Source organism: Myxine glutinosa, chromosome 7, assembly GCF_964187855.1.
Source record: "Myxine glutinosa chromosome 7, kmMyxGlut1.1, whole genome shotgun sequence".
Lineage (NCBI taxonomy): Eukaryota > Metazoa > Chordata > Myxini > Myxiniformes > Myxinidae > Myxine > Myxine glutinosa.
In genome coordinates this window covers 88,585,446-88,609,228 of record NC_136267.1, presented here as the reverse complement: position 1 = coordinate 88,609,228, position 23,783 = coordinate 88,585,446, and the positions used below count along the sequence as shown (strand labels likewise).

Here is a 23,783-nt window from a genome sequence, read left to right as displayed (position 1 = left end):
GGTCACGATAAAGTGTGGAGGGGTCTAACAACAGACGCAGTGGAAGCCATTATTCCAGATAGCTTATATCTGTTTCTCTCTGTACTGTTTGGTGGGACTGATGTGTTGGATACTGATGATCACGGAGAGATAGAAAGTTCTGCAAGTTCAACGAAGCAAAGAATACTAAATATCGCTCAGGACATTGTATTTGCGCTTTCAAAGGGGAAAAAGTTGACTCCAAAGCATGTCGGCCTGGGGATGACCTTACACCAAGCCACAAGATCAGAGAAACTGGTGGATCTCTTTCATGCTGCTGGTGGTACAATAGGTGTCGACACAGTAAGACGCATGGACACAAGTATCGCGAGTGACATTCTTTGGAAATTTGAGGAAAATAACAACACGTACATCCCGGATGGCTTGGTACCCTATGAACCTGGTAGGCTAATCTTAGGATCAGCTGACAACATAGATGTCAACGAGTCGACAATAAGTGGTCAAGGTTCATACCATTGCACACAGTGGAATGCTTGGCAACGCGGACCACCTCCTCCAAGAACTCCTGTTAAGCGTGTGCACGGACGAGAGAAGGCTCTGAGAAAGGAGACTGTCGATAAGTTGCATGATGTCGATCCCCCCAAACTACCTATTGGCACAAGAGTTGAACCCAGGATTCCGAATGCTTCTAGCATTGAACCGAATGACTGGTTCAAAAGTAGTCCATGTAGGAAGGCAGCAACACGAATGACTCACGTCTGGGTAATCTCCAGGATGGACACAGGTAATGGCTGTGCTGTTCCTCCATGGGCAGCATTCAACGAGTGTGTGAGTACCGTAGATCCACCAGTGACGACGGTGGGAATGGCACCGATCCTCAATGCTACTGCGGATGAATATGGGACCATCACCACGATCATAAACCGATTTGTCCAGCTCAGCAGATACCTTGGACAGCGCCATACCATCGTTTTCTTCGATCAGCCTCTCTATGCCAAAGCAAAGGAGATTGTGTGGGCTTCTGAAGAGTACAGCGAAGTAGTTGTCCTGCTTGGTGGTCTCCATATCTCCTTCAACTTCCTTCGGGCCATTGGTCAGCAAATGGAAAGTGCAGGCCTAGATGATGTGTGGGTGGAGTCTGAAATCTTTGGACCAAATGCTGCCAAGTCAATGATGGATGGGAAACACTATTACAGGGCTATTCAGGGACATATCTGGGCCTATGAAGCCCTTAGTCGGATCAAGTTTGAAGCTTTCTTGGATTGGCTACAGCGGCAAAATCCTGAACTCCATCAGGAACTGGTTGTGCTTCGATCAGCAGTATCAGCATTGTTCAAGAAATATGGTACGAGAACCCGAGATGAATGTCTGTTGAATGCTGTGACTGAATGCAACGAGCTCCTCGACCGTACAGAATATGTAGAGAAAGCTGACGAATTCCACGCCATGCTGAAGCAGAATCCCAACAATGCCTTCTGGTTGCAGTACCTTGAGATGGTGGAAATTTTATTATCATTCGTCCGCGCTAATCGAGATGGGGATTGGTTGCTCCATCTTTATTCATTTGCCGAAATGCTACCATGGCTGACCATATATGACCATGTCAACTATGCCCGGTGGGGTCCTGTTTACCTCACTGACATGAGAGGACTCGCACAGACCGCACCAGAAGTCCACGAAGAATTCCTGGCAGGGAATTTTGTAGTGAAACGACACGCAGGCAGATTTAACCAAGTTCCAGTTGATCAAGCCACTGAATGGATTAACAAGGTATGCAAGCTCTCAAATGGTATAATTGGCATCACACGGAATGACACGGCAAGAGACAGGTTCTGCACAACTTGGTCTGAAAGGTCGCAGATATCAGAGGACACCATGCGTCTATTCGGTCTTCGCAACGACGAATCGGACGAAGATTTCTCAACTCGTAAAGATGGTCTTCCATCCAAAATGACACGGGATTTGGATGCGGTGTCCAAGCTTGAGGCTCAGTTCCGACGATTCAAGGCGTTCACAATATCCGATCAAGACGACGCAACTCCCACTATTACACAGCTGAAATCACTGACTACCAACGACATTGCAACCGAAGAGATAGCTGCAGACCTCCTCACTGCCGACGAAAGGGGGAAAGATCTCGTGTTGAAGAATGTGAAGGAGAGATTAGTGGAGAAGTCTGTACCTTTCTTCGATCGACAGAAACGCCAGAAATCGAAGACGTTCGCAACCCTCTACGAGACACCGGTGCAGGATGGGAAGCAGAAGGTCACCAAGACAATCAAAGCGGACAGGTTGGAGGTTGGCAGGCAACTGACGGACGATTAGAAGTGGTGTGGATGAGGACACCATCTGTTCCAAGTAGCTGTTTGGAACTAGTTACTTGTGGATGTAAAAGCAAGTGTCGCACACAAGCTTGCCGTTGCCACAAGATTGGACAACCATGCATGCCTGCATGTGGCTGTGATGCTGAAGGATGCATGAACACGACAGGAACTGATACTTAAGAGAAGTGATTTGGCGACACCTCAAATCGATGGAAGATGATGTCTTGTTTCTTCAAATGTAGTTGCCTAATGCATCATTTACATATTACCAACAGGAACAATTGATTCTTAAAGTAAAATTTGACTTTCGACTTTGAAATTTCACCTTTAAACTGAATGCATTTTATTATGCGTATTCAAAGAGTAAAAAGCATTTACATTCATGAATCTATTCACATTTAGCTATTGTTACAGAAGTTTAACCCCTTATAACTCATTAAATATTCAATGGTTCATACCAGACTCGATGTTGTATGAAAGGACAAGACAAAATAAATTTTTTTGAAAATTTGACCTCTTTTGACCTTTGACCCCCCAAATTTGACCTTCAAGGTCAAATCTCATTTTGGCAACCGGGTGTTTCTGAAAGCCTGGACCATACTGATACTTTCTAGCCCGGTTGTCAGCTTTGAACAAAAAATGCCATCAAAAGTTTTTTTAAGGGTCTTGGCCTGCCAACTATAAATTGCACAAAGCTTCATTAAATCGGTTTAAAAGTAACAATTTTGCCTTTCACCAAGGTGTTTGTGATGTCCTCTTATAACCTTATTTTCCTACCTGGATGCAAAAGCATCTCCAGTCTCCACATAAGTGCTAGCAGGTATGCACATGACTTGAGTTTAACCTTGCCTTTAGCAATGTTAAAAGCTTTGTGTATTTTTCCAGGTTTAGAGGAAAGGGTGTGGTTAGCTCGATGTACATGTTGCATGTTTTGATTTGAGTCAGACGAGCGAGACGACCCCGAGGTCACGTGCTCAGCCCCCAGCAACACAGCGGTGGAGAGGAACCTCACAAAGATTCGAGTCGAGGCCCGATGGCCAATTGGGGCGTCGACGAGCGAGACGACCCCGAGGTCACGTGCTCAGCCCCCAGCAACACAGCGGTGGAGAGGAACCTCACAAAGATTCGCTCCGATGTACACGTGGCGGTTCAACCCGCAAGCCTCCGTAGAATTCGCACGTGCCCCTCTCTGGCACGGCCGTTCCCGGCAATTCACCAGGGAATAATGCCCAGCCCACACGACGAAAGCCTGTTCCCTGCAGGGTGCTCGCGTTGCCAGAATGGCGGGCGGCTTTTGCTCCAAACCGGGTTCTCAAGGTCTGGATCCTCCGGAACCTCGCTGAGAATACCTGGCGACACAGGCTCCCCACACTCCGGCGATATTTCTTATCGACCGAACTCCCTTTTAAGGACGCAAGGTTCCCTCGCACTGTACGTCGAGCACTCGGCCCGGAGCCTCCACCACCACGTCTTTTTCCAATCTCCTCCCACCTCCTTTTCTTCGCTCCACCTCTTCCGGTCTCGATCCGGATTTCCTTTAAACAACAACAATCCCAATACTTGGACCCACAATAATAATAACAACACTAGGAATGAGTGCCGAACCCGTAACAGTACATTTTGCCACGCCACCTGTGATATAATCCTGTTGTTGACTTCTTGCTGCGACAGACAATCAGTGACATGGTTCTTTGAACAAATAAATCACCAAAGTGTAAAATAAACTCACCAGATTGATATACTGAGTTAAGAAAGTAAACCCAAGTCAAGAAAAAAAAAAATTCCATATTAAATGCCAAGTCTATATATATATATATATATATATATATATATATATATATATATATATATATATATATATATATACATACTGAAACGCAAAAGAAACTTACCACCTTTGAAACCTTTAAATATCAACAATAACACTGCGTGTAGTAAATGTGTGAACTTATTTGCGAACAATAGTGTCCTCACTGTCAGACAAAACGGTCACGGATGGTCACTTGAACCTTCAATGGTCACTTCATAGCACAGCTGTTGAACAGCCGTTTTGACTGTCAGTGATTAGCCAAGGGGTACGGGATGATTTTAAAGAGCTGCACGTGATGTCTTGATATTGGCTTTAAAAAGGCCAGTGCAAAATGGGCATTTTGACCGAAAAATTTGACCATTTTGACCAACTTCAAAAAGAACGAAAACGCAAAAGAAACTTACCACCTTTGAAACCTTAAAATATCAACAATAACACTGCGTGTAGTAAATGTGTGAACTTATTTGTGGACAATAGTGTCCTCACTGTCAGACAAAACGGTCACGGATGATCACTTGAACCTTCAATGGTCACTTCATAGCACAGCCGTTGAACAGCCGTTTTGACTGTCAGTGATTAGCCAAGGGGTATGGGATGATTTTATTGAGCTGCACGTGATGTCTTGATATTGGCTTTAAAAAGGCCAGTGCAAAATGGGCATTTTGACCGAAAGATTTGACCATTTTGACCAACTTCAAAAAGACCGAAAACGCAAAAGAAACTTACCACTTGTTTGAAATGTAATAAAATTGTAACAGTTCAAAATAAAACAAACCAACAATTGCTAATTGAAACATTGGCATTTTATTGATGACATGTCAAGTTTTTGACCAAGATACACCATCTCATCAGTTTGTTCTACAGTACAGAACAGCACAGGGTGCAATGTCAGTCCCCTTTCAATAGCGTGTGTGGCCACCATTGTTTTGGATACAGGCAGTGCATCATCGGCGTATACTGCCTACCAGTCTTTGGATGGATTGCTGCTGGATTCTGTCCCACTCAGTCCTCAATGTCTGAAGCAGCTCTGCCCATGTCCTGGCCCTGCCAACTACGCGTCTCCCAAGCTCATCCCACAGGTGCTCGATGGGATTCAGGTCAGGGGAGAGCGCAGGCCACTGCATGGTGTTGATGTTCTCGCCTTGGAGAAATGCAGTGGTAAAGCGAGCAGCATGGGGACGAGCGTTCTCATGCTGAAAGGTTCTCAGTTCTGGTTGGTCTAGCAGGAATGGCAGCAGATGAGGTCGCAGGATGTTATCCACATACCGCTGGGCGTTAAGATTCCCATCCACAACCACCAGTGGCGTCCTGTACCGGCCTGATATGGCGGCCCACACCATCACACTTGGGCCACCCCACCTGTTGGCTTGACGCACGCAACAATCGGCATATCGCTCGCCAGTTCTTCTCCAGACACGCTCACGCCCATCAGGACTGTCCACACAGAACCTTGACTCATCGCTGAAAGCGACCTCGTTCCACTGCGCCAAGGTCCACCGCTGATGCTGCTGGCACCATGTCTGTCGGTTGGGCCGATGGGCAGCCGTCATCACGGGGCCTCTGTATGGTCTTCTGGCAGTCAGGCCATAGTCATGCAGTCGTCTTCGTGCAGTATCATTGGAGATCCGTGGGTTTGCACGCCCCGGAGTTTCTGCCGCAGTGCGGGATGCTGGACGGAATCGATCCCGCAGGTGACTTCGGACCATCTGCCTGTCCTTCCTTGCAGTGGTGACTCTTGGCCTCTCTGATCGAGGTCTGTCATCTGCAGAGTTGTGGAGGGTGTCTCTGTCCACCAGGGCCGATATCGTCTGGTGTGAACAGCCAAGGCGACGTGCCACCTCACGGTAGCTCAGTCCACCTTGCAGCATGCCCAGGGCACGCTGCCGTTGATCCCTTGACAATCGTGGCATGTTGATTGAAATGCCCATTTTGCACTGGCCTTTTTAAAGCCAATATCAAGACATCACGTGCAGCTCATTAAAATCATCCCGTACTCCTTGGCTAATCACTGACAGTCAAAACGGCTGTTCAACAGCTGTGCTATGAAGTGACCATTGAAGGTTCAAGTGACCATCCGTGACCGTTTTGTCTGACAATGAGGACACTATTGTCCACAAATAAGTTCACACATTTACTACACGCAGTGTTATTGTTGATATTTAAAGGTTTCAAAGGTGGTAAGTTTCTTTTGCGTTTCAGTATATATATATATATATGTATGTATGTATGTATATATATATATATGTATATATATATATATATATATTGTTACGGACGCGGTTAAAGATGTTATATTTGCCGAGCGGAGGCTCCGCGACCGAACAGTTATTCCCCGACTCTAAAACCCGATTTACCCCAAACTTTGGCCGGATCACGCCACCGCTATTCAATCGGGAAAACTCTAAAGCGACCGAATGCAAAGAGGAAAAGGAATAAGACGAGAAAAGGGTTGAAAATACTACTAAATTTATTTACTATTTACAGGCTCAAAATAACCAAGGAGAAGGAAAGATAATAAAATAATATACAGAAGCTTTTTAGAGACGCAGGGAAAATACTAGCTTATCTAACAGGCTTAACTTATTCCCAGGGACAAGACAAAAGACAGACTACGAGCACACTTACACGGGGAATGATGATAGGGATGGCAGGTGGATGGCTGGCGGGATAGGGAGGTCCAACTGGTCCTGCAGCACGATCGGCTCGTTGGGCAGCCGCCGTTCCTTCGCGGCCCTGCTCCAAACCGCCGTCCAGGCCCACGCTGCTGTGGCTGCAGTTTCGGTGGCTCGAGCTGCTGTAAATGCAGTTTCGGTGGCTCGAGCTGCAGTAAATGCAGTTTCGGTGGCTCGAGCTGCAGCTCAACTCTGGACTTCTCTCGGACTCAACTCAAAGCGCCTCTCTTGGACCCAACTCAAAGCGCATCTCTTGGACCCAACTGCTTGGACTCCCTCTCGTCTGCACTTGGGAACGCCCCTGCCGTGGGTTATATAGGCCCCGCCCCTCAACCTTTGCGAACCTCCCCGATCGCTCTTCCTCCGCCCTCTCTAGCCAAACCCCTGGCTCCTGGTTGGTCGAGTGGGGCTGGCTCACTCCTCCCCTCTATGACGAGGTGGAGACACGCCTTTCTTCTCCGACCCTGCCTCGTGGTCAATGGCGGCAATTGGAGGGGAGGTAATTGGCAATCGACGAAAGGGGGAATGGAGGTTTTGGGAATGGGAATGAAGGGAATTTATCTCTTTCACTGGTGCAATGGAGTATTTCAATTAATGGGAGACACAGCCTTACCCTAAAACACATAATAAGATATAACTATCGAACAGGGGTATTCTATGATTGGCTGACGTGTATGCTTTTGGACTAATTATGGGACGCCCTTTGACCTTTACACAACTCCGGAGGCAGGAGGCGCAGAATAAACAACAATAATAATAAAGCACACAATAACAAAAAAAATACAGTCCTCATATCCGCAACAATATATATATATATCTATATATATATATATATATATATATATAATATATATATATATATATATATAATATATATATATATATATATATATATATATATATATATATATATATATATATATATATATACACAGCAATACCCTGTTTTACGCCATTTCGACCTACGTCAAATCCGACTTCACGCCACTCTTCTAGAGTAAATTTCAGTTCAGCGAACGTCATTATGTGCGACTTTACGACACTCCTACATCATTATAGGAGGACGTGAAAAAAATTAATTTTTCCTTAATTAACAATAAAAGAAGCTAAAAAAACAATTTAAAATACAATAAAAAGCACATTAAAAATATTTTTAAAATGTACGTACAGTATACTGTACGTACGCGTAGCTGCTAGTTCTCATTCAAAACAAAGGCGACGCCATATGCATTTTGTCCTGTGCTGCGGTCGCGTGCTTGCTTTGCCTTTCGCTGGTATTTTTGTGATTATTCCTTTGCTGTGCAAAACAACCAACGTAACGTGGCAACAGCGAAACATGATGACGATGCCGGCTCGGACGACCGTCCGTGGCAGACGTCACGTCATGTCACCGTGCAGAGTGTGCAATGTCCGCGACTAGGTCAGGCCCCATGGCCCATGTGAAACGAACGACCGTGTCATGCCTCAAGCCGGGGTGCATCGTCGGGCACCTCGCCGGCATCCGGCGTCGACGAACCGATCGACGTGTGCATGTGCACATGTGCATGGAATTGCAAATGCCTGCCTGTACGTCATCGTTTCTGCGTATATCGCATCGTCCAAAAAAAAGAAGCACGCAACTTCGGCCGCTCGAGGAAAGATGGGGCACGCCTACGACTCGGAGGCGGGCGTCAATCCCCGGGGCGGCCGGGTTCACGGAGTCTTGAGCTTGTTCGTTCGTCACAGACGACACGACTACCGGTGAAACTGCTCGGGCACGTTGGGTAAAGCACGCCGTGGTGAAGTGGGCCGCGGAGCCACTCGGAACACGAGCCCGCTCACGGTCGACACGTCCGTGCCGGTCACCCCGTTCGAGGAGAAGACCCGACCGATAGAAAACAACGGAGGGACTCCCGACGGGGAGCGGCAAAGATTCAGGGCAAAGCCGCAGCCTCCTCCAGTTATTTACTCTAGTTTTACGGTGTTTGTCTTCATTTTAAGGCATTTTTTAGACATTACGCCCGGTTTACGTCAAAAACCGAGTTACGTCACGGCTCATGGAACCAATTAATGACATAGGCCGGGGTATTGCTGTATATATATATATCGATATATACCAATATGTGCCAATCTCAAATCCGTAGCAATATATATATATTTTTCTTCATCTTTCCAATTTGTGAAAAATTCACCATTCTCCTTCAACCTTTCTCCTTCTTTCTCAGATCCGCTTTCACCTAAACTTCAAAAAATATATATTAAAGAAGAATATAAAAAGGAGGCCTCTCCTTCCATACCAACAAATTCCTTATGCACCTCCCGGTTCCTTCGCTCTCTGCTCCACTGGTGTATTAATTTCCTTTTCTTCTGCATTTCAGGGAATTTCCCAGACTGTTCACGGTTTTGTTTTCGAATGTTTAAACTCCCCCCGCCATGTTGTATTCATTTGTATATTCTAACTCGCTCTTCTTCTTCCTGTTCAAAAGGCTGTCTTCAATTTGCTCATGAAATCTTTCCATCAAAAAAAATAAAATTAAATCTCTTCCAGCTCTTCCTTTCTTCATTCTCTAAACTCACCTTCATTCCACCCCTCCTCAAATGTTTTCAAACTGATCTCTGACTTGAATATCTCAAGAAACCCAGTTTGGAATAAATATTCAATTTTCATTAATCATTCAAAACTTTCAAAACTTCCAACTCACACCCCTCCCCCTTAAATTTCCCCCTTCACCCCTCCCCTTAAAATCAACCCGCTTTCCCCTACTCCTCAAATCTCCCCCCCCCCTCACCCCTCCCCTTCAAATCTCTTCTCATCCCTTCCCTCCTGAACATCCCCTCTCCCCTCCCCTTCAAAACACCCCCCTCACCTCTCCCCCTCAAATCTCCCACCTCACCTCTCCCCTCCAAAACTCCCCTCCTCACCTCTTCCCTTAAAAACTCCCTCCTCACGCATTACCTTCAAAACTCCCTCCTCAACCCCTCCCTTCAAATCTCTGCCCCCACCATTTTTCTTCAATTCCCCCCTCTCACCCTTCCTCCACAAAGCTGCCTCCTCCCTGCTTCCACTCCCTTTTGACTCATACCTCCACCTCCTCCACCATTTTACTTCGCTCTGCCCCCCCCCCCCCTCATACACCTCCTCACTGTGCCTCATCCCATCACCATCAAACCTTTTGTCCTCCTCATCCTTCCCCTTCTCCATCGCTCTCCAACACACTCTCAACAGCTCTCCCCACCTCCCCTCTGCTCCCTCATCTTACCATACCCCCCCTCCCCCATCCTGTATCCGATGCTCCCACTCCCTCTTCCTCAATGGTATAGACCTCAAACATCCAGGGCCTTCGCTCTAACCTGACTGATCTTTCCATACAGGTTGCTTCAGACAAACCAGACTTGATCTGCTTAACAGAAACTTTCCTTCTTCAAGATGTCTCTGATTCCTTAATATCTCACCCGAGTTACTCCCTCCTCCGGTATGATAGACCTGATCCTCGCCCGGGTGGTGGGGTTGCTATCTTTATCAAAAACTCTTCCTCACTTTCCCTGCACTGCCCTCACTCCACCACACCCCAGGAGTACCTCTGGCAACGGCTTCCCCTCCGCTCCCACCTTTTGTTCATCTGTGTGTTGTACCGTCCTCCAAACAGTGATGACTCCATTTACATCTCGCTGTCTGACAACATGGACTAACTTCTATCCACTCATCCCATCTCTCTCTTCCTCATACGATGCAACTTCAACAGTCATTATGCCAGCTGGCTGGGCGTGGATACCTCCTGCACCAGCCATGGCACTTCAGCAAAAGACTTCTGCGACTCATTGGGACTGACACAATCTGTCAATTTCCCGACCCGGATCTCAGTCAACGGTACATCATCTCTTCTAGACTTGGTTATGACTAACTTCCCTTCTTCTGCTCCAATTGGTTCTTCTGATCATTTCCTTGTTAAAGTGGACATCTCTCTGGCCATTCTCAGAGAGCCTCCTCAGCGTCAAGTCTGGCATTTCACTCAGGCCGACTGGCCTGGTCTTCAAGCAGCCATCAAACATCTGGATGGTCTCCCATCTCCACTGCCTCTGACATAAACTCAACCTGGGATTTTTCCGAAGTAAACTGCTCTCACTCTCACTCTCACTCTCACTCTCACTCTCACTCTCACTCTCACTCTCACTCACACACACACACATCTCATCTTCAGTTGTCATACCCTTCCTCCCGTCCATGGTATACGGAATCTTATGGTGAGGTAGTTGCCCTGAAACAACTTGCCTTCACCTCCTGGAAGGCAAATCCAACTGAAGGTAATCTCAGTTCCTTTCACAAAGCTCGGAACAAGTATGTGTCTACGCTCAGGAGAGCCAGGAAACAATATCTCTCCACTCTCAAAATTGAACTGTCAAACCTGTCTCCCTCCTCAAAATCCTGGTGGCGTCTGGTCACATCTGTTTCTGGTGTTTGTTCCGCTTCCATCCCCAACCTCACCTCAAACGGCTATACAGCTGACTCCGCACATGAAAAAGCTGAATGCCTCAACTCTGTGTTTGCCTCAAAATATTGTGTCCCAAACCCATCTCTCGCTGTACCCACCTTACCCAGTCGAACGCAGATGCTCCTGGACTCTGTGTCCTTCTCTCCTGACAAGGTGGAGAAGTTTCTGTCAAACCTCAACTCTGATTCTGCAACTGGACCATATGGCATCAGCCCATGGGTCCTAAAATCCTGCTCTGCTGCTCTATCTCACCCTCTCTATATTCTCTTCGCCCTCTCTTTTGATCAAGGTCATCTTCCATCTGCTTGGAAATCAGCCAACATTACTGCTTTACACAAAAAATGTGCAAAAACAAATCCTACAACTACAGAGCAATCATCAAGCTCTCAATCATCACAAATTCATGGAATCCATCATTGCCTCGGATATCAAATCCTTCCTCTTCTCCAATGGCTTGATCTCTGATCATGCTTCTGCTGTCTCAACAATGGATGGAGATCCTCAACACCAAACAGTAAATCAGTGCCGTCTCTCTTGACATATCACGGCCCTTCGATGCGGTCTGGCACCCCGCTCTGCTCACCAAACTCCCCTCTTATGGTATCCATAAAAATCTCCACGCATAGCTTCCGGACTTTCTCTCCGGTCACGGTCAACGTGTGGCCCTGAATGGAATTCTCTCATCTCCCCTTCCTGTTCAGCCTGGAGTTCCTCAAGGCTGTGTTCTGGGCCCTGTGCTTTTTCTGGTCTTAATCGATGATCTCTCCGACTCAGGAAAATCCTCTCTATCTCTTTGCTAATGACTCCACTCTCTGCCGCTCCATATCTCAACTCTCAGATCGGCAGTCTGTAGCCTCTTCACTCTCTCCAGACCTGGACAAAATCACAAACTGGTCAAACAAGTGGAACATGTCTTTCAATCCTGACAAATTTCACACTCTCACTATGTCTCTCCGAAAAGACCGACTGGACAACCCTCCCATCCACTTTCTCAACAATACTCTTAAATAAGTTCTGTCACTCAAGCTTTTGAGTCTGCCATGATCTTTCCTGGGAAAACCACATTTCCAAGCTGGCCTCGAAAGCCAGTCGCCGACTGGGCATCCTCCTTCAAGCGAAGTCCTTCCTTGGCACCTCTGAGCTCCTCACCACATACAAAGCTTTCATCTGCAGCTTGATGGAATACTGCTCCTGCATTACACCTAGCTCGACTTCACGCTGTAGAAACTAAAGCTGTCAGAATCATTGGTATCTCCCGTGATGAAGCTGATTCTGAGGGCCTTTCACTCTCTCACCGCAGGCAGGTTGGTGGGCTTTCTGTCTTCGACCGACTTCTCTCCGGCCTTGCTCCCCCTGCTCTGTCTGTGCTCTGTCCCCAAATATTCGTTCAAGATGCACAAGATCTGCCAGCAACTCCCTTCTGGTGAAACCGCCAAAATAAAGACTCTCTGCTCACCTTCACTCTTTCATTCCTCTTTTCTCCTGCGTCTGGACCAAATTCCCACACTCTCTTCAATCCCTCTCCTCCCTCCAGGTCTTTAAAACAGCTGTTCACCACCATCTCTTACCTTCCCCCATCCAAAACCTTAATCTTTTCTACCCCTGTTAATACACCCTAAATCCACCTCTTTCAATCTCCGACTTCATTCTTGAAATTCCTACTGGTGTGCATTTGCTTTATACTGTGTACCCCTTCCTCCTCCCCCAGCCCTCTCCCTTCCACAGGTCCCCCGATATCCCTGTTCTCTACTGTTGTTGTGCTTGTGTGCTTCCCTCTCTCTCTCCCCTCTTGTCTCCCGCTCCCTTTATGATATGTTTTATGTGTTCGTTTATGTTTTTTGTGTTTAATGTGTTAGCTCTTACACGAGCCTTGACTTTGTATCCAAATTTTTTTATTTTTTTTAAACGTCAGGATCCAAGTCAAACTTGATACAAGTATTATAATGATGTAAAGATAAATGGATTACATTATGGGATCAAGAGGTCAAAGGTCAGATGTGCCATTGTGTAAAAATTCTGTTCCTGCGCTAACTTGTGAACCAGTGGTGGAATTTTGACCAACCTTGGTACAAGTATATTGTTACGTGTGTAGGGGTCGGTAATGAAATACCTTAGTCGAGATATAATTGTATAAATTAGCGTGCCCCGAATGTCACGAAGAAGAAACCTTCATGTATCTAAGTTAGGCCGACTGTCCGATAAGATCGTATATGTGTCTCCATACAAGGGGTGGAGCTATGCTAATTAGGTAGGGCTGAAGAATAATCCCCAGTGTGTAATTGCCCTATGATTTTCCCTATGTTTTATTACAATTAAAAAGCTCGCCATTACAACCACCCCAATCGCCAACAGTATGATCGGACATGCCAATCGGCAGCGGAACCCCGCCCAGCTGAACATTCCTGAAGGACGGCTAGGCCAAGCCCCAAGCTTCATCATGAGGCGTCAAGAATGGCTCAGGCCATGCCTGCAGGACGATTGGTTGGGACGATTCGATGGCGCTGGGCGATTGGTCAAAAAGATGATGTCATCGAGACGCTAGAGAGGAAAAGAAAACGGACCGCCATTTTCTCTCTCTTGGCCCTGGTTGCGTTAGCGAACAGTCGCATTCTGTCTCGCTCCTCTCTCTCCTCTCTTGGTCCCGGCAGTGTTGGCTAGCGGTCGCATTGATATATCTCTCCCTGTGCCTTCGACGGAGGTGGCTGCGCTTGGAGCGGTGCACGCTAGCAAAGTGAGTAGTGGAAGCCTGGTGGATCGTGATGATCGGATGAGGAAGGAGTTTGGCCGCCGCTCCGTGGGTCGGTGGCTGTTATGGGTGTGACTGCACGCCATCTTGTGCGGTTCCCGCGCGGTGGTTCAAAGACGGGTTGAAGACGCCAGCCTGAGTACCGGCCAACGCACCACACCACATTTTATTTTTGTTTATTTTTCCCTCGTCTGTTTTACGAGTCTGGAGGGTCCCTCATTTAGGAATTTTAGTTTACCATACCTTTTGTTGTTCCCTTGCATGATTTTAATATACCCATTATCTGTTGCATGTTACCCATGTTGCATGTAATATACCCATTATCTGTGTTCTGTCTTGTTTGTTTGTGGTGGGTTCGAGGAAGCCCAGTGAACTCCGTTCGGGTAAGGACCCCTCCTCCGCACATGCCAAAGAGCTAACACCGCCATATTTTTTGGTATACGCCTCAGAGTTAAAGCTCGTTTGGTCATCCGTCACCCTGAGGTCTTCACTACAGGGTCGATGCGACAATATATTATGATGAAAAGATGAAATGAATGGATTTTGGTGTCAGAGAGGTCATGTCAGGTAAAATCTGATACTTGAGAACAGCTTAAGAAGGGATTTTAATTTAAGCAGCTTTGTACAAGTATGTACAGCGATATAATAATGTGGGCAGAGGTATATCGGTCGATGTCACAATGTCGAAGAGTGCTGTTCTAGTTTAATTTTTAAGTGATTCTTCACCATTGGGACATCGGGCCAAAACCAATATATAATAATAATAATAATAATAATAATGCATTTATTTTATATAGCGCTTTTCAGGAAGCCCAAAGACGCTTTGACAGAGTGCAAAACATAATGCATAGCAAAACATAAAAACAATTGCAAAAAAAGAAGAATCAATAGGGAAATATTCAAAGCACAAAGGAGGGAGAAGGAGAGGAGATAGTCAGGGGTTAGATGCTGTGGGTTAAATGTTGAATGCAGTGTTGAACAGGTGGGTCTTGAGTGATGTTTTGAATGTGGTGAGTGAGGAGGAGTCTCTGATGGTGTGAGGTAGCGAGTTCCAGAGGGTGGGAGCAGCGATGGAGAAGGCCCTGTCCCCCCAGGATCTAAATTTGGTCCGGATGGTGGGGGTCAGGAGGTTGGTACCAGCAGAGCGGAGGTTGCGGGTGGGAGTGTGTCTGGAGAGGAGGTCAGCCAGGTAGGATGGGGCCAGGTTATGGAGGGCTTTGTAGGTCAAGAGGAGGATTTTGTACTGGATTCTCTGGGAGATGGGGAGCCAGTGAAGCTTGTAAAGGACGGGGGTGATGTGGTCACGGGTCCGGGAATGGGTGAGTAGACGGGCAGCGGAGTTCTGAATGTATTGGAGTTTATTGGTGATTGTTGAGGGTGAACCATAAAGGAGGCTATTGCAGTAGTCCAGACGGGAAGTGATGAAGGCGTGGATGAGGGTTTCTGCAGCCACGGAGGAGAGGGATGGACGGAGACGGGCGATGTTTTTCAGGTGAAAGAAGGCTGTCTTTGTGATCTGTTTAGTGTATTTGTCGAAGGAGGGGGTTTGGTCAAAGATGATGCCAAGATTCCGGATGTGAGGGGAGGTGGATACTGGGAAACCGTCGATGTTGAGGGCAAAGTTATGGGTGGACTTGGTGAGCGTTTTTGGGCCAATGATGATTATTTCAGATTTATCACAGTTAAGTTTGAGGAAGTTGATTTGAAGCCAGGATTTTATTTCAGTGATGCAGTTTGTCAGGATAGAGTGGGTGGCGGTGGAGATGGACTTGGTGGAGATGAAAAGCTGGATGTCATCGGCGAAGCAGTGGAATTGGAGACCATGACGGCGGATTAAGTGACCGAGGGGGGACAGGTAAAGGATGAAGAGGAGGGGGCCAAGAACTGAACCTTGGGGGACACCTTGGGGGAGGGGAGCAGTGGGGGATTTGCAGTTATTGATGGAGATGAACTGACGTCTGTCAGAGAGGTATGATTTAATCCAAGAGAGGGCAGTGCCGGTAATGTTAAAGGTGGTTTCAAGTCGGGTGAGGAGGATGGTGTGATCGATGGTGTCAAAGGCGGCGCTGAGGTCGAGGAGGATGAGAATGTTGAGGTTGCCAGCGTCAGAGGAGAGGAGAAGGTCGTTGGTGATTTTGAGGAGAGCAGTTTCAGTACTGTGGTTGGAGCGGAATCCGGATTGGAATGTTTCATACAGGTTATTGGCAGAGAGGTGATGTTTGAGTTGAGTGGCTACAGCGCGTTCCAAAACCTTTGACAGAAAGGGTAGGTTGGAGATGGGTCTGAAGTTATTTAGGGTGTCAGGGTTTAGTCCAGGTTTTTTCAGAATAGGGGTAACAGCAGCAATTTTGAGGGATGGTGGGACGATGCCTGTAGACAGGGAGGAGTTTATTGTTGCAATGATAAGTGGAGAGAGAGCAGGAAGGGAGGCCTTGACAAAGCTGGAGGGGATGGGGTCAAGAGTGCAGGTGGCAGTTTTCATTCCGATGAGTTCAGAGAGGTCAGTAGGGGAGACTGGGGAGAATTGAGACAGGGGATGGCAGGATAAGGGGGGGCAGGTGGTTTGAGGGGGAGCGGGTGCGGCGGTGGTCAGGCTGTTGTAGATGTTTTCAATTTTGCGTTGGAAGAATGAAAGGAAGGAGATGCAGTTGTCTATTGTGAATGACTGGGTGGTGGTGTTCAGGGGGCTGAGGAGTTTGTTTATTGTAGAGAAGAGTGCTTTTGGGTTTCCGGAGCCAGAGTGGATAATTTGAGAGTAGTAGGCGGAGCGGGCGAGGGAGAGGGCATCTTTATAGTGTTGTATGTGGTCCTTGTAGGCCTGGGAGTGAACTGTGAGACCTGTTTTATTGCGGAGTCTTTCAAGTTGGCGAGCACGAGTTTTCATCAGGCGGAGTTCAGGGGTAAACCAGGGAGCAGAATGGGTGAAAGAAACTGTTTTGGTTTTTATAGGCGCAAGTTGGTCAAGGCAGGAGGAGAGAGTGTGGTTGTAGTAGTCAGTGAGGTCAGAAGGGGTGTGGAGGTCAACGAAGGGAGAAGTGGACATTTTTTCAGAGAGGGTCGATGAGAATGAGGTCGGTGAAAGAGCGTTTAGCTTACGGAAGTTGATAGTGCGATAATGCCTTGGTGCTGGGGTGGGGATGTTGATGGTCAGAGTGATGGCTAGGTGGTCAGAGAGAGTGAGGTCGGAGCCAGAGAGATGGTGCAAAATTAGTCCAGTAGAGCAGACAAGGTCCAAAATGTGACCACGGTTATGGGTAGGAAAGTTGACATGTTGAGTGAGGTTAAAGCGGGTGAGTAAATCAGTGACACGCTGTACAAAGCTATATAGCACAATATCTCAAAACGTTATTGATGGGTTATAACAAAACTCGGTGGATGAGTTGGGTAGGTGACAAGAACAAGCCGATTCGATTTTGGTTCAGTTCCGAATCCAGATCCAGCCTATCAGTGGGATACAAAACAATGTTCATCTGGTGGAGGTATGCGCTCCACCAAGTGCCATTCTAGTTTGGTTTTGTGATTGCTACTATAACCCAATGGAGGCCCTTGGGATATCCCCCACCCCAGGAGGCCCTTGGAATTCCTCCTCCTCACCCCATAGGCCTTTGGGACACTCTGCTGAGGCACCACGCAGTGGCACTATGCAGTGACCTTGGGACACCCCACAACTAGTGGCCCTTGGAATACACTGCAAATAACATATTGTAATGGTGTACATTTTAAAAGTGGAATGGTGATCATTTCGAAGTGTAACCTTTTGGGTTTGTGTTTCTTTATATTTATATTAAGTTACTTGCTTTATTTATTTTATTGCAGAGGAACTAAAAAAAATTCTTTTATTTTGAGTAACCTAGCAAGCATTCGATCAACAAACAAAAAGGGAATTAAATGAAGGTGTTGTATTGTCAGCATTTGCTTTCTAAAATGCACAACATTGATCAACATCCCATAATATTTTGGCAGTTGCATTTGTTTTGAGAAATTGTGCAGTGGATTTTTGAATTGCAGAATATTTTCATTGTTCTCTTGCTGTTTCCTGTACCACAGGTGAAACCATCAACTGTGGAAATACTGGAGGGGATTGAACAGGTGAGATTGTGCACATGTGTGCGTGTCGGTCAAACTTTCCATTAAATCATCAGACTGTCATGAGACATTTGTTGACTCATGTTGGGAATGGCCGTTAGGAAATTGCCTTGCTGGAGGAAAAGCGCGAGAGAGCTGAGAGGCAGCAGCGCCTGTGGATCGGACGCCTTGTCTTTTACTCTGCTTTATTTTACTGCTGTGCGGCTGCACTCTTCTGGTTTTGGTACTTCCCTGATCTATGGCTGGATCGTCTGCTTTTCATCCTCCCATTCATCATCTTCCCCATTCTGTAAGTTTGATTTTGAAACTGCAAACGGTGGTTAACATCTATGCATAATGTACTGCCAACACCGTCAGAATCGTCTTCTCTGCGGCTTTTGTACAGCGTTACAAAGTTATTTTGGCTTTAACAATATGGACGAGGAGACCCTTTAGCTTTTCCTTCCAATGATATTGTGGGGGTTGATGCTAGACGTGCGGAGGCGTGGATGTGCGGAGTTTCGTTGAGAGAGAGGAAGACAAATGATGAATTGCGAAAGATGATGGGAATAGAGCCTGTGATTGATGCTGTGAAGAGGAACAGGTTGAGATGGTTTGGTCATGTGTTGAGGAAGGATGAAAGTGACTGGTTGAGAAGAGTGATGGAAATGAATGTAGAAGGAAGTAGAGGACGGGGAAGACCGAGAAAGACTTGGCTAAAGATGGTGGAAGAAGAAATGCGGGCAAGGGGGTTAACAAGGAGAGATGCAGAAAATAGGGCAAAATGGAGAAGATTGTCATGGGGACCGCAAGGCTAACCCCTGCTCTAGCAGGGAAAATGGCCTTAAAATGCATGTTGTTGTTGTTGTTGTTGTTTGTTGATGCTAGACGTGCCGGCAACGGCATCATGTTGAGTAACCAGTAGATTGTTGCTTTTTGTTTGCAGTGGTCTGGCCATTTTACGTGATGCTTTATGCCAACTTTCGGTGATATCTGGAGTCCTTATCCGAGTGGTTTCCATATTTGTGGATAATGGCCTTGCCTTACAAAATGTTGGTTTTGGAGATGGGAGGATGCTGGAAATTGTTAATGTTGCATGATTTTCTTCTATTGTGCTTATTGTTTTTGTATTTGCATTGTTTCCTCAAAGGATCCACATGATGAAGAACTTTTTGAGTTGGTGGTTCGTGAAAAGCACAGAGAACAGAGAAGAACGGTAAGTCTTGTCACAATTTTCTTGAGGACTCGGGTCGAGGTAGACCCATTTACAGTTTCCCAATGCTGGGTGCCATTTGTTCTTGAAGTGTATAAAACGGAATCAGAGATGTCAACAAGTCACTTGAGCCAAGTCTCAAGTCACAATAGTGTTACTTCAACTTGTGTAATGGCCCACATTTATATACTTTGGAGTGAGTACAAGCTATAAAAGTATAAAGGAATTAAGATATTGCTTCATTTATTGCAGTGTATGTTTTGAAAAGCTGTTTGACTCGAGTTTTAATTTGTCCACTTCATACAGTGGACATTTTTTGCTGTTTCCAGAAAAAAAACATTTTTATGTTGAATTTACTTCTCATATCTACAGTGCGTATCAAAAAAAAAGGTAATCCGAATTCAAGGGGTTAATATGCAAAGGTTATTCAGTTTGACAATTTACATGTGGTTTACCAATTATGAGGAGATCCTCAGCTTTCCATTGATGCCTTTCATGCATCATTGCTGTCACACATGACCGAGTACATGTTCATTGAAAATGACAAGTTCAAATCGCATTTTTACAAGTTTGGCTAATCGGTGCAAGACAGTTTTAAATGGACGCATTACTTGTCGACTGCCAAGTTGATTATGTAAAATTATTAAGCTGGTCTGATAAATCTTCGGTTGCATCATCCTTTGTTTAAGATTGGTATTTAAGATGGGCCTACAGTGTATGGGTTTAGAGACAGTCTGAGTCATTGAAAAGATAGTTCAACTTACGACTGAACAGCGGACCTTCGTGGTTACAACCTTTCACCAAACTGGAAGATTCCAGCGAACTCGTGATGCGTTCAGGGAACGTTTCCCAGAACGGGAGCCTCCAGCAGCCAAAACCATCTTGGCGAATGTTAGAAAATACCAAGAGCCTCAACCTCAACAAGGAGAATTATGGAAGCAGGCGCACTGGGCGATCGGAAATGAACATTGCAGCAATAAGGCAGCAAGTTTTGGAGCATCCTAGGGATACCAGCGCAAGACGAAATGGGACGGGATTGCCTTCGGCAACATTCAACCGAATCACAAGACTGGACCTTCACCAACATCCATATCGGATTCACATCCGGCATCAACTTACGCCAGGGGGTTTTGCCAGGAGGCTGGTGCTTGCCAGATGGTTGATAGCACGTTGTGAAGCAGATGTCAATTTCCTGCGATATCTCGTTATCGGCAACGAAGCTGCTTTCGCCATGGACGGCAAGGTCAATACCCATAATGTTCTTGAATATGCACCGACAGGACAACCCCCGGAATTTAATTTTGACACCAACATGAATTGACAAAAGTGGACTGTTTGGTTGGGACTTTGTGGAAGTGGTCAGGTGATCAGACCATTTTTCTTTCAAAGGAATGTCAATGGTAACAGTTATCTGCAGATGATCAATGATGAAGTTTTACCACAGCTGGAGGAGAACTTTGAGCGACAGGTTCGTGGTGTCTTCAGATATCTGGTGGGCCCAAGACAACGCCCCAACACACCGTCTTATCGCTGTCCGAGATCGACTGAGGGAACTTTTGGAGACCGTGTCATCGCCCTCAACCATGCAGTGGAATGGCCGCCAAGATCACCTGACCTCACACCATGTGATTATTTCCTTTGGGGACATTTAAAGAACAAGGTGTTCGTAACTCCTCCTCGTGATCTTGAAGAATTGCAGGGCCGTATTCGACATGAAGTGGATGCTTTGCGCAATGACCCGGCTATGGTGAGACGAGCAGTTCAGGGCATGCTCCGCCGCTGTGAGCTTTGTGTTGAAAGGGGAGGTAGACATGTTGAAGGTGTGGGTGCATAAATGCCAATCATTCCTGAGAAAAGTTCACATCTGATGTTCATTTTGCACCAATTATCCTGACTTGCATCGATTAGCCAAACTTGTAAAAATGCGATTTGAACTTGTCATTTTCAATGAACATGTATTCGGTCATGTGTGACAGCAATAATGCATGGAAGGTATCAATGGAAAGCTGAGGATCTCCTCTTAATTAGTAAACCACATGTAAATTGTCAAAATAAATAACCTTTGCATATTAACCCCTTGAATTCGGATTACCTCTTTTTTTTATACGCACTGTCGTGTACCTACTTGAACAAATGTACATGAGACTAGTCATTAACCTCAGCCCATGTATAAAAGGTTTAATGTGGAATGTTGGTTCCACATCTGGCGCACACACAAAGCGTTCAATGTGGAACGGGTGAGGATATTTTAATAATTTGATTGCATGTTATGTACGTTAAAAGGAAACGTGACTTATTAACTTCAATTGTTGTCTTTTAAGATACTGCACTTTTTTATGTTTTCCTTTCCTGGTTTTTATGTTTAATATGAAAAGAGAAGTCGTGATATAATTTTCCAATTATTGATGAAGTTTAAATAATCCAAGTCAAATGACATTTAAATTGTCACAAAAGATTTTTTATCGGGATGTGCATGAGGTTACCGATCAGAGACTAAGTTTCCCCCGGCGAGAATGTTAATGGTTTGAAGAAAGTTTTTTTTTTTTTTTTTTTTTTTTTCTTCTTCTTTTAGCTGCGTCACAGATGCTGCTAATAGAGTGCCCTCTGCTGTTGTTGTTGTTGTTCTTCTTGTTCTTGCAGAGAAGACAAAACCTCAAAGCTCCACCCATTCTGGGAACCATAGCTCCACCCATTGTGGGAGAGGCTTCAAATAAACAAATATCCACCATTTTATTAACTCGCATAGCTTTGAGGCCTGTTGTGTAGGCCTGTGGTGTCTTCCTCTCTCACACAGTTTTATTTCAAATCAAATTCGATATATCATTTCATTTTTCACAGTCGCCAACATAGTTTTAGACTCGCTTGAAGAAAAACGGGAAGAAAATCCGATGAAAGTTGCCCTTTATAGAACGAAATGAATTAAAGGCCTGTAACTTCAAGTCCATTGAGATTTTTTTTTTTCAATCGCGGCATGGTCAGTCATACACCGCCCGAAATAACAGACAGGAAAATGCCGAGATATATATATTTTGTTTAAATCGCGGCATGGTCAGTCATACACCGCCCGAAATAACAGACGGGAAAATGCCGAGATATATTAAAAATTCGTCCATTTGATGACAATCGTCACGATGAAATATTTAATTTATACGTCGTCACAATAATGTGGAGAGAGGAGCATAGCTTCGTTCACGTGTCGCCACACACGGGAAATTGCCGAGATTTTTTTTTTTTTAATTGCGGCATGGTCAGTCATACACCGCCTGAAATAACAGACGGGAAAATGCCGAGATATATTTTCACTTTGCACAAAAATAACATCAACTAATCGAATCAATAGGAATGTCCTGTGCCTATAACATCGACGTTATAGGCACAGCTGCATCTAGGCATTGTGTAACATCGACGCGGCTTTTGTTTTAATTAAAACTTTTTGTTCTTGTTTTTGTATACAAGATGGAGGTTCGTGAAAGAGCGAACATTAATCACACAGAAAGACAAACCGACACATAAAACATATAACATCGGGAGCGGTAGACAAGATGGGGAGAGAGGGGGAAGGACACAAACACAACATTTGAGAGCAGGGACCGAGAGACATGGAGACATTGAGAGATCTGTGGGAGGGAGAGGGCTTTGGGGGGAGGCATGGGAAGGGGGGGTGGGAGAGGTATAAAACATATGGACACTGCCAGGACTTCCAGGAAAGAAGTTGGAATTTCAAACAAGATGGATCTGGGGTGAATTAGTGGGGGTAGAAAAGATCAAGGTTTTGGATGGGGGAAGATAAGAGATGGTGGTGAACAGCTGTTTTAAAGACCTGGAGGGAGGAGTGGGATTGAAGGGAGTGAGGGAGTTTGTTCCAGAGGCGGGAGAAAAGTGGAATGAAAGAGTGAAGGTGAGCAGAGAGCCGAGATTTCGGCAGTTTAACCATCAGAGGGTTGCTGGCAGATCTTGTGCGACCTGTAGGAATATTTGCGGGACAGAGCACAGAGAGAGCTGGGGGAGCAAGGCCGGAGAGGAGTCGGTAGAAGACAGAAAGACCACCTACCTGCCTGCGGTGAGTGAGTGAAAGGCCCTCAGAGATAGCTTCATCGTGGGAGATTCCAATGATTCTGAAAGCTTTGGTTTTAACAGCGTGAAGCCGAGCTAGGTGTGAGGCAGGAGCACCGGCCCATAGTGGAGAACAGTATTCCATTGAGCTGCGGATGAAAGCCTTGTATGTGGTGAGGAGCTCAGGTGTGTCTAGGAAGGACTTCGCACGACGGAGGATGCCCAGTCGGGGACTGGCTTGGAGGCCAGCTTGGAAATTTGGTTTTCCCAAGAAAGATCATGGCAGATAGTGAGACCCAAAAGCTTGAGCGACAGAACTTCTTGGAGAGGATTGTTGAGAAAGTAGATGGGAGGGTTGTCCAGTCGATCTTTTTGGAGAGACATAGTAAGAGTGTGAGATTTGTCAGGATTGAAAGACATGTTCCACTTGTTTGACCAGTCTGTGATTTTGT

General features: G+C 45.9%; 1 protein-coding gene across 1 annotated transcript in view; it reads left to right on the top strand.

Annotated features, from left to right (window-relative positions):
- LNPK (lunapark, ER junction formation factor) overlaps nt 1-23,783 on the top strand; it is a 68,031-nt gene that overhangs the window by 26,483 nt on the left and 17,765 nt on the right. Inside the window, 4 exon segments of the mRNA XM_068122680.2 lie at nt 18,048-18,089; nt 18,188-18,375; nt 19,216-19,269; nt 19,271-19,281. Coding sequence (XP_067978781.2) covers nt 18,048-18,089; nt 18,188-18,375; nt 19,216-19,269; nt 19,271-19,281 — 295 coding nt within the window.